The 11801-nt window shown below is 40.2% G+C and overlaps 1 protein-coding gene across 1 annotated transcript in view; it reads left to right on the plus strand.

Moving 5' to 3' along the window:
• EIPR1 (EARP complex and GARP complex interacting protein 1) overlaps nucleotides 1-11568 on the plus strand; it is an 87756-nt gene extending 76188 nt beyond the window's left edge. Inside the window, exons 8-9 of the mRNA XM_061622862.1 lie at nucleotides 183-350; nucleotides 11237-11568. Of these exons, the coding sequence (XP_061478846.1) occupies nucleotides 183-350; nucleotides 11237-11411 (343 nt within the window). The 3' untranslated portion in view covers nucleotides 11412-11568. The remainder of the gene's footprint in view (nucleotides 1-182; nucleotides 351-11236) is intronic.
• The last annotated feature ends 233 nt before the right edge of the window (nucleotides 11569-11801 follow it).

Below are 11801 nucleotides of genomic sequence, written 5' to 3' on the forward strand. Positions count from 1 at the left end.
AGTTGACTGTATTTTAATATTGTCATGACCTGCCCTGGGACCCACTGATGAAGGGCGGGTAATAAATTTATTTTTATTATTATTGTTAATAAATTTTAAAGCTCTATTCCATATTTGTTTTCACTCTATAAATAGTGGCTCCTGTGGCTGACTTTGTGGTGGTATTATGTTAATATTTTTAGGGTTTGGAATGTCCGTTACAATCATTCCCATGACCAGTTAGTGCTCACAGGCAGCAGTGACAGCAGAGTAATTCTTTCCAACATGGTATCCATTTCTTCAGAACCTTTTGGGCACCTGGTGGATGACGATGACCTTAGCGACCAGGAAGACCACCATCAGGAGGACAAGTAAGAAAATTGTTTGCTTTTAATTAAGAGACTTAACATTTGTATGAGTTCTGGTTGATAAGATGCTGTCTACCAATTTTAGGATTTTTGTGTATACACCTTATTGGTAAGTAGCTCAACATTTGAATTTATTATCTCTTGTAAGGCTGTGGAACTGGCACTTTTCTTAATTGTAATGACTGTTCTCTGTTTCTCAAACATACACGCCTTGAAATCATATGGTAGCACTGACTTGGATCTAAAACCCATAGAAGTCAAAAGGAGGCTACTGCCTTCCATGGGCCTGTATATAACACAGGAGGTGAAAGGCTTTTGGTTTTCCGCGTAACTCTTTCTTAGTGGTGTAGGCTGTGTGGATATTTTACAAAAGCACACACTATATTTTTATACTAGTTGAAATACTGATGACCTCTTTGAAAAATTGGCACTGACATATATTGATGTACCCAATATATTTTGGTGTGCATACTAGAGCTTCTTTTGCACTGCTCTGAGGACTTCCAAATGGCATAACAATATTAGGAATGGGCCCCAGCAGATCCAGTACACATCTGGAAGCTTTCACTCCATGGCCGCTTGGAGTTCCATTTATGGAACTCTAATGGGTTCAAGTTTTTAAATAAAAGTCAACTTATGAAGAGTACCTCTTGTTAATTGTAATATTAGCAAGTGCAGAATGTTAGCAAAACACGACATTAATGAGTTTGTTTGGAGAATATCATTCTAAGCTACTGTATATTTTTAGTAGTCTCCTCCTAGTTCTATAAATACTGTAGCCTTCTTCATGTGTCTAAAAGAATATGCATGGGTATAAAGTGTGTAGGGGGAGCATGCGTGTGCGTGTACTGCCTCTGGCCCCACATCCTTGGTGCACCTACTCCACTCCAACCTTTGCATGCTGAGCAGAAAGGTCTGAAGGGAATTGTCAACTGTGTTTGGCTGATACTGCAACTTTCCCAATCACAGACGGGCTTCTAAGTGTGTTCAGCCAAACAGATGACAAACCTCCCTCAATGTGGGAAGGTTGGGGATAGAGCAGATGTTGGGGACAGATCATGCACTTTATGCCCACACACATTATTTTGAACACATGAGGAAGACTTACACATTTCTCAATCCAGCTTGTGAACTCTTTACAGCATAGGAATCTTCCCCCCCCCTTCCATCTGTAATCTAAAAATTGTCTCCTGTCATTTCTGCTTCATTCCTGTCCACTGGCAGATATGGTAAACAGTCGTACTCCCCTTCTTTTTCATAGGTTTTTAAACCATGGAAATCTACTACTGTATCCACTACCTCATACTTGTTCGCTATGCTAAACCTGCCCAGTTTCTTTAGACTTTCCTCATATGATTTGTCTTTCTTAGGCCCTTTATCGTCCTTGTAGCTTCCCTCTGAATTCTTTCCATATTGTGAATAACCTTGAATTGCCATTCTCCTCTGAACTGTACTTCAGATGATATTTTACTAGTGATGAGCGGAGTAATATTATCGGTACCTCATTCTCGGGAACCATTGCTTCTGTCACAGCAGTACAAATGAAATAACATTGGCCTTTTGTGCTGCAGCATCACATTTTGACACATTCAGTTCGTCTTCTGCCACAAGCACCAAATTGCTGCTGCCTAGACAGCTATCTTTTTCTATTTTTGAATCATCTTTGCTGTTGTGATATTTAACATCTTTTCTTGTTGAATGCCTTATTTTGCCATTCCAGTTCTCCAGCCAGTTGAGACAGATTGTATATTGTACAGCTGCAGGTTATTTGCAGCCCCTCTCAAATTTGATATCCTTCATTGATGGAGAAGTTAGTTATTTGTTGTCTCCATATCCTACCTTTCCACCTAGTGGTGTCAACAACACTAAAATACATAATATCAGAAACAGAACAATGCAGGTAGTAACACATGAAATAAGTACATCTTGCCTGTTACCAAAAGGTCATCAGAGAAGAGGCTAGATGGGCCTCCCTTGGCAAGCCTGAGAGCAGCCACTGAAAAGGCCTTCTCTTGAGTTCTGCCAAATGCACTTAAGGTATTGGCAGGACAAAAAGGGGGTCCTTTCCCAAATATCTTAAAACTTGGTAGACCCATATGTTTCAAATAATCAGGTCCGAAGTTGTGTAGGGTTTTGTACACCATAATCAGAAATTTCTATTGCGCCCAGAAACAGATTGGCTGCCATGGGAAAATCACATGTCTCCTATAACCTGTCTTACCAATGGGCTGACTGCAGCATTGTGAACCCGCTGAAGTTTCCAGACACTCCTCAAAGACAGGCCCACATAAAGTGCATTACAGTAGTCCAAATAAAATGTAACTGTCACCATGGCCAGATCTGGAATCTCCAGGAACAGGCACAGTTGATAGTGATTGACCTTAACTGTGCAAAAGCATTCTTGGCCACTGCCAAAACCTGGATATCCAGCTTCAGGGCTGAACCCAGGAGTACACTGAAACTGTTAACCTGCAAGAGGGCATGGCTAGAGTGCTAAACGAGAGCACTCCACACTGCAGAATTCTGTTATAGCTCCCACTTATTCTCTCTAAATAGAATAAAAAATCTTGCCTGCAAGCCCTTTAAGAAAAGGATCAAGTTAAAATATCTTCATATGCCACATTGCAGTACTGAGATCAAAGGATTAGGATGGGATCTGATTGACATGACTTTTAATTTGCATATTCTGACATTCACATCTTTACAGATTAAAAGAAAACTCTTAATTTCTTCAGCAGCTAGGAGATGATTCCTCAGTTTACTGTCTTAAAGATTTTGTTTATCCTAACTTTATTTTTTTTTTTAGGTACATGGCCCTTCTGTGTAGTAATGAAACTCTTGTTAAATGATCCAGTTAAAATACTTGCTCTACAAATGCAAGAGACTCATCTGCAGTTCTCTAGTATAGCCAAGCACCTAGTCTGTATTAACTTCCTAGGCAATCTTACAATGTAATTTTGTATCTTCCTAATGTCAATAAGAGGATTTATTGTTGTTGCATTTTATTCTTGTAACAGCCTTGTGAGGGAGGTTAGGCAGAGAGAGAATGAAGGTGCATCTCCCATGTCAGAGAGGGTCAGCTCTTCCCAAAAAGTTCTCTCTGCCATAGCGACTCTCCATATCAACACACTAGCATTTTCTTTATTTGCATATGAACAGGCATAGTTCCTGATTCCATGCAGGAAAAGCATACCTTTTTGTACTTGTCACAGAACTCAGTATGCAGAGAACTTCAACTGTTTTTCGAAAGCAAGTTTCTAGACCATAGGGCACTGTGAAATTTCAGACTCTGAGGGGTGGTGATGGTCAGGCTCAGTGGATGTCTAATCATGACATGTATATTTATTTCCACTCCATTTCACTCCCAGTCATGGTACTCCAAGGTAAGAATCTACACTGTAATTAGGCTTGAAGCAAATGTCGCCAGGGGTCAACACCTATGGTTGGTTTCTGGCAAGTATAGGAAATCCTATCCCTCAGTTACCTGCAGTGCTTTCTACTAGAGAATTGTTCTGCCAGATGCATAGTTCTAAAATGTCAGCTGATTCAAGAATTGAGCATGAAATGCAGTTCTTATTTTTCTGACACTGTGAGATTAAGTTGCAGTAAAGAAATTCAACATTTTAAAAATGGGGGTTCAGTTCATGTTCATTGGTATGCTTTTTAAAATTTCCTGTTCAGTTCAAATTTGGATACCAGTTTTATAAAAATCATTAACAAATTCAACCACTCTTTTGAACCATTCCAAATCCGTATTAGGGGAATACCTTTATTAAGCCAACCAAAATGACAGAAAATAATGTGCAAAATTTTGAGTTCTCCGGAACTCTTCATCAAGCTAAATGGTAAACAGACTAAGGGATGGTGGTAAAAAAGTTGTCTGATGGTGAAGCTGTGGAATCTGCATCCAGTCATAGTCTTACAACAATCTTTGAACCAGTGCAGAACTAATGTGAAAAACTCTTACAATTGTGAAATAAGTCCTATTAAAAATGTGATAATATTTAACTTGAGGAATATTTTAATATACCATTTGTGTGTGCTCATACCATATCCTTCAGGATTCTGTCAGTTATTTTTGCCCATTGAGGGAACAAGATGAATGTCAGTCCCCAAATATTCTTCCTACATTGACTTTCATAGCAGAAACAAAACACAATTATCTCATTTCAGAGAGAGAGAGAGAGAGAGTAGCAATGAAAAATAAGCTTAATAACATTATATAAATCTCTGGCATGGGTACATATAGAATGCAACCCATTATAATTAACCTGGCACAAGGTGTGCTGAATATCCCCTTCTGCCCTGCACTTATTTTTGTGGGATCTATTTTCATTGAATTTAAAAAGGTGAGTAGCTTTTGTCTTACCATGAAATACAAGGAGTCTCAGGGGTTTTCTTCTTTTTCTTTCTTTTTTTTAACACCCCTCTTCAATAAAAAAACCTTTCCACCACTTCAAGTGGCAGCCACGTTGCATTCCTGGGACAAAATGCACCTGGGAAATAAGCTGTTAGGACACCCCCATTTGTACTAACTTTGCACAGTTGCTTAACTCACCTCTGTTTTCACTGTTTACCTAGATACTTTGTCACTCAAGCAACTGTGACAAGGGATTAGAGCACTCTCCATAAGAGCCTAAGTGTTTGGAGCTCAGGAGATGGGGTGGAGGTCCTAAAACTACTCATGGTGTGGAAAAAGAGAGAGATGTTTCTCTCCCTCATGACACTGTTAACCTGAGGGGTCACCCGGTGAAACTAATTGGCAGATAGAGTAAGGACAGACAAAAGAGGAATACTTCTTCACATGATGCATATTGAATTTACAGAGCATGCTGCCACAAGGTATGGTAATGGTCACTGGCTACAATGGCTATTAAAGGCAAAGACATACCTTTTCAAATGCGGATTTTGAGGCATCTTTGTATGTTTCTCTGAGATGGACATTGAAATCGAGACATTAAATAAAAGTAGGAGGAATCAATTCAGGGTGCTTCTGCCGTCCATGTATATTTTAATTGGCTGAGGATATAAGTATCTTCAAAAGTGGCAGCTTCTCATTGTAAAAGTACGTTGAACTAGTAATAATTTTTCTATTGCTTACTGGATAGATATGATCTCCTAACTAATAATAGCTTGGAAACTACATTCATAGTGAGAGTTCATACTACTTTTTAAACTAGGGAAGACTTAAGCTTGCTAATGAGCCTTTGTTTTTCTTTTAAGAAGAAGAAAACAAGGAATAAAGTATTTATTGGCTCACATTCACATGTTTTCTGGTCAAAAAGATTTGACCGTTTGCTGGCTTTACTTAAATATGCTCATATGGATCAGTTCTTGCCTGTGGCTATAAGCACAGGGCATCTGCAGGGTACATTTTACAGCTCTGTTTATCCCTCAGGGTGCCATCTGAGTGTGTGTGTGTCCCCTCCCCATGTTGTTCCCCTTGATCAGAACTGTTTATTTTCATTTAACTGTAAGGCTGAACAGTTTGATTACAATGATCAAGCTAGGTGATTTTCAGTGGCCCCCTTTTTTAAAAAATGCGTTTTTAAAAAATTGAATTTGGCTGATGACCACATAGAGTCATCGGTGCTATGAAACCCTAAAGTCTGCTAGCATGAGGAATAATTAGAAGCAGGATAACTGCACACTGAAACAGTTATCCAGAGCAAATCATGCTTCTGACCACCAGACTGTACTGCCATTTTCCTTCAAGCTATGCATCAGACTGGAACTCTTTGTGCATTTGAAAAGCTTTTGCTCAAGTTTGATCTAGCTGGTGTCTCATGCTGTTCACACAGGAGACAAAGGAAGTAAATAGGAACCAGTCATCTGTGACACGTCTTAAAACAGCATTCACTGACCTCCCTCACCCATCCCTGTCCAATGGTTTGCCAAACAATTTTTTTTTTAACTGAAATATTTCCCACTCATCTTTTCATAGAACTGTTGAAGCGGATCACACAATAAGATGCAACCAACCAACACATTACAGCTTTATTCACTGATTTATTTTTAAAGAGTTGTAAACCACTTAATGTTTAAGAAATTTCCAGAGCGGTGTACAAAAGGAGGACAAACCATGCATAAAAATCAGAGAAAATCAGTTTACAAACACATTATTATTTATTAGTAACAATAAAGTCAAAAATTCAATAATTCCACAATTACCATACAATTTGTTCATCAGGTGTTCTATTCAGGGTTCCTGCACACCATGCCAAATTCTGGCACGTGCATCAACCCTTATTGGGTCCTTCAATCCTGGTTCAGTTTTGTTCAGCAGCAACCCAATGGAATAGGGAGCAACACACAACCACAGAAAAACCGGAAACTCAAAACTGTAACTGAAATGAATACACTGGTTTATTATACAAAGCTCAGAAATGTAATAAAAATATTCTTATGGAACTAATAGAATAGAATATAAAACAAAGACAATATGAAAATGATTTAAACTTGATATTGAGCTTTCCAACACTGGAGGCTTTCAAGAGGCTGCTGGACTGCCACCTGTCAGGTATGATTTAAGTTTCTGCATTCCTGCTTTGAGCAGTGGGTTGGACTCAATGGCCTAACAGGCCCCTTCCAACTCTACTATTCTATGATTCTAAACAGTATCTTAAAGAACTAAGATATATTTTTGCATAAGCTTAGTGTTGCTATCATTCCCATAACATGTATGAAAAAATTTAGGGCGCCGTCCAACTTGCATTTACACTGGGCTGAGGTGAGTTGGATGTGGCGGATCTCCAGTTGAGCTGTCTGGACCCCAGCTGAGCTGGGTTACACTGGCATAAGTCCCTTGGTCTGGCTTAGCTGGGCCCCAACTGGGCCAGCCTGGCTGAGTTAGGACCATGCCCGCTCAGCTGAGACTGGTGCAAGTGGAATTGGCGTAAGCCCTAAAAAGGGGCATGTCAGGGGTGTGTTAGGGGAGGGACCAAGGTGAACGGACTTAGGCCACATCCAACTTGTGTTTCAAGTGCTCCTGCAAGTCCCAATCCAGACAAAAGTTACACCAGGAAAAATGTCGGTCTCAGAAAATAATTGCAATAGGAGTCAACGGAGAGGGCTTACTCTCTGGTAGGGGTATATGGGAGAGCAGGCTTTTACTTTCTAGTCACTGTGTGCAGTTCCTGGCTGAGCTGGCATTCATCCTGAATGGCAATTGGATGCAGCGTAACTCTATGCTGCCTTCTTTTGCTCCAGCACAACTTACGCCAGCTTCCCCTGAGTTGGATTGCTCTGCCCAACAGTAACTTAAATACCATATGTGCCTAAGCCAACTAATGGTTAAAGATAAGAGAAACTAAGAATAAAATAATAAAAATATGAAACAGTAACATTAGGAATAAAATTAAATATAGCTTTGATACATCAAACATTGATTATATGATGAATGAAAAAATTGTCCACCTAGCTTCCTCCTGCCCTTCTACTTGTGTATTGGTTCCAAGTTTTCTAGAACATTAGATTAAAGAAAGTCATAGTTACCTATGAGCAAGTAGGCCTGAAGCCTTCAGCTGAGCAAAGCACGCAAAAGCAGGGCAGAGCAGAGAGCAGCTAGAAAGAAGACAAAGGTAATCCACAGGCAATTCCCCACCCCCATCTAAAGAAGATATAACTGGCCAAAAATTTGAATACACTTTTTATGTTAATCGGCAAACTGGATCAGGAGGTGGGAATTATCCAATTAATTCTACATGAATTTCAGTGAGTTTGGGCGGACCCCCATAATCATACATAGACTATTAATTACCACAATCTGTCTGGGAGGGAGACAAAACGAGTAAATTGCATCAGTTGTTTTCCACAGAGGCACCTTTGACACACTTCAGCTTGCCAGTTTACAGAAACATATTATTTCGTCATTGCTTTAACTTCATAGTTGTTTGCTACCTACTCTTATCAGAACACCAAGGCTTTTCATCCTGCTATCTTCCAGAATAATAAGTGGTACAGAGGTGCAAGCAGCTTTTGCCCAGAAATGAAACAGACATGGCATATTCCAGTCATCTTGCTCATCATGGCTGCTGCTCTGCTCTGCCCACTGCATGCCATAGTTGTAGGCTTGTGTAGGCCTAACAACAACCAAACTAACACAGTTAATAAGCCAAGTTCTCTTCCTTTCACACACATAATATGTACGTGCAAAATATGGCCTGGAAAAACTTCTCTTTTTCTACCATTGTTCATTAGAAAGTGCCCTGTACCAAAGACCTAAGCATCTAATTGCACAAGTTTAACAACCACCCCTCTGAATAATACAGATAAACCCCTCCAAGGGATCCTGAGATCAGATGAGCATAAGCAAGGGCTGGTACACATTTTTATAAACTTTTTTTTTTAAAGCATTAGCTGTTTATATAGCATTTCTTAAGCTGGTTGAGATGAATGAAAATAAGACCATATCAAACATAATATTGTATATTGTTGGTATGAAATATCGGGTCTTTACTTACCTACCACCATCCATGGTTGCTTGTGGGCAAAGAGAGGGTGTAGTCCAGAATCCATTCTGGGTATGGTGGTGCAGCCACCTCGAGCTTGTCATGTAAGTAGCATAGCGCTATCCTGTAGACCAGCTTTTCCCAACCAGTGTGCCTCCAGATGTTGTTGGACCACAACTCCCATCAGTCTCAGCCAGCATTGCCAATGGCTGAGGCTGATGGGAGTTGTGGTCCAACAACATCTGGAGGCACACCGGTTGGGAAAGGCTGCTATAGACCATCGGAATGTGTTTAATGAGGAAATACGAAAATACTTTGCAAGCCGGAGGGGGAAGCTCTCACTGCCCTGTCCCAGTTTTGTTTGGGAATTTTTGCTAGGATGATTTGCATGCTATTTCTGTAGAAGGGGAAATAATAGTTTGTCATTCTGTTCCATCAGCAGCCAGGTTCTGAAGCTTAGGCAGCACTTGGCAGAGAAGAAGCCCTTTGTGTCTTCCTGAAGTGCAAGTATGGGTGGTCTTCATTTAAAAGGGGGGGGGAGGTTTCTCCATTCTGCCTGCTGCCCATTTACTTTAATCCCCAAAGGGAGATTCAGCAAAAGAGAACAATTTAAGAGGACTATAAATAGTAGAGTGGAGCAGATTCGCACAACTGTGGTTTTGCTAATTCAATGTATCATTCTTCAGCATACATCTCCCCATGCCTTAATTGTTTAATTGTCACACAAAATGTTAGTATATCCAATTGTGTATCCACATCTGGCATGAAGGAAGTGGGGTAACCCAGCAGTTTATTCATGTCTGTTTATCGAACTCCTGGTTAACCCAAGCTCCTGGTTAACTGAAAAGTCGGCCATGTCCCCTGACAGTGTCGTGTGCAATCCATTGCTCCCTTGCTTATTCGGAGACATCTGAAACCTTCAGGATAATGGAGTCTTAAGATAAGTGGGTGAGCACTGCATGAGGCACACTGCTGTATGGGGACTTGACCAACTTTCACGTAAGCCAGGTGTGTCGGTCTAAGAGCAGATCTGAAAATGGTGTGTGGGAGGCTAGATAGATGCAGCCTCCAGGAAAAGCAACAACAGTACAAATAATCATAACGGATTTTCTCTCACACATACTTAACATTCATGCTACCCGACATTCTGTTGCATAGCTACTACACTGGAATTATTTTATTTCCTTCTTGATGTTGAACATCAGAAACCATGGTGAGGCATTAGTTTTCTAGTTTTGCTCTTCAGTAATAGGAATATGGTTTTAATTCTAGCCTTCAGTGTGCAACTTGGCTCTCCTGGCAGACTGAATAGCCATTGTGCCTCCTAACCTTCTCCAGCAGCACCCACACGGTGTTGGGTTAGAGACCTGATCTGCTTCGAAAGAGCTTTTCTGTCTTAGATCCTGTTTTTAAAAGGATTGGGGAATGCAGGGGTGGCAGGGAGATAAGCCCCATTTTAGTACCATGTGTTGAGTTCTCATTGGCCTGGTTAATACACAACACTAAACAATGGTTTAGCATTATACCCAAGAGCCTCAGGACTCCCATGCTCCTTGCTCTGATGTGGCCATGAAGAGGAGATTGGAATGCCAGTATCCACTTCTTCAGATTCGGCATTATTAGCTTAATGAGAGTGCCTTTGCCTTGACATTCTGTCCCAATATCTGTTCCATCATATTTTCTGAATCTCATAATAAAAATACCTCTATTCATTTCTTAGCACGTTGTCCATAGTTGCAGGGGACCAATATTACTGGCAGTGTGAAAGCCAGTGAATATATGCCGTGGTACCCGTTTCCAGTTTCTTTCTTGGCTGTCCATGTGTGACAGGTGCACTTTACATTGCCCAGTACAGATCTGTACTCGCCAGGTGGCCAAAACATCCGTGTTTGAACACCTGTAGAAGAAAGGAGGACTGAGCATGTGCTCAGAGTTTGACTCTCAAAGGGTTAAATAACGGGGAACTTCAAAAAAAAAAAAAATCCTGGAAGAGGAAATGAGAGAGAGGAGGAAAAACATCTGATTTGCTATGAGCTGCTTTAATAAATATGTAAACCAGTTCTCAGCTCTAGTAAGTGTGCTCATCATGCTATACTTAATAGAAGCTGCTTGTGTCTCTTCGATGCTTGCTTTCGGTGTCAGGCTAGCACTTTAGAAGTGATCCAGATGCCGAGAAGGCCTATTCAGGAAAATGGACTTGAAGAGGCTTGCAGCAACCCCCGTGGGCCTCCAGGCGCAGAACGTAGCGGTGTTATTTCTTGTAAATACTTCAGGTATTATGAATAAATAGCATTATTTCTGCTACGTTTGTTCCTCTGGACTATTCTCTTGCATTAAACCTGCTTAATTGAGGAGGAACTTGACATTTTTTTTCAATGCTTTATAAATCAGAGTTGCTTTAGTCACTTGCTTTTTTTTCTTTCCCCTTTTAAATTCTAGGATTAAAGAGCCACTTCAAGACAGCATAATAGCTACCTACGAAGAACATGAAGATAGTGTCTATGCAGTGGAATGGTCCTCAGCCGACCCATGGCTATTTGCCTCGTTAAGTTATGATGGACGGCTTGTTATTAACAGAGTTCCCAGAGCTCTTAAATACCACATACTGTTATAAATCTGTTCACATTTTTTCAGCTTCATTATCTCAATATTGGCCAATAATTGGAAATACTCTATTTCTCAAACAAGTGTCATAAATGCAATATCAGCCCTTATTTCTCTAGTGTAAATATTTGAAAATTAAAGAACTACAATGAAAATTGCATTTTTAACTGTTTTCTGTTGAGCAGCAGGTGTATATATAGATTTTAAATCCCCATAAATGAAAAGACTATTCACTAATAGGCAAAAAACCTTGCGGTGTAAGAACGTACCTATAGCCCACAGATATTTCTATCAAACTTTAAAAAGCAGGGAAACTGGGCAGCTATAGTGAATGTACCAGGGGAGCATGAGACCTGACCTCCTCTCTGAGATATTGGACTGCCCTACAAATTTGTCAAAA

The sequence above is a fragment of the Rhineura floridana genome, chromosome 4, assembly GCF_030035675.1.
Source record: "Rhineura floridana isolate rRhiFlo1 chromosome 4, rRhiFlo1.hap2, whole genome shotgun sequence".
In the NCBI taxonomy this organism is placed as follows: Eukaryota; Metazoa; Chordata; class Lepidosauria; order Squamata; family Rhineuridae; genus Rhineura; species Rhineura floridana.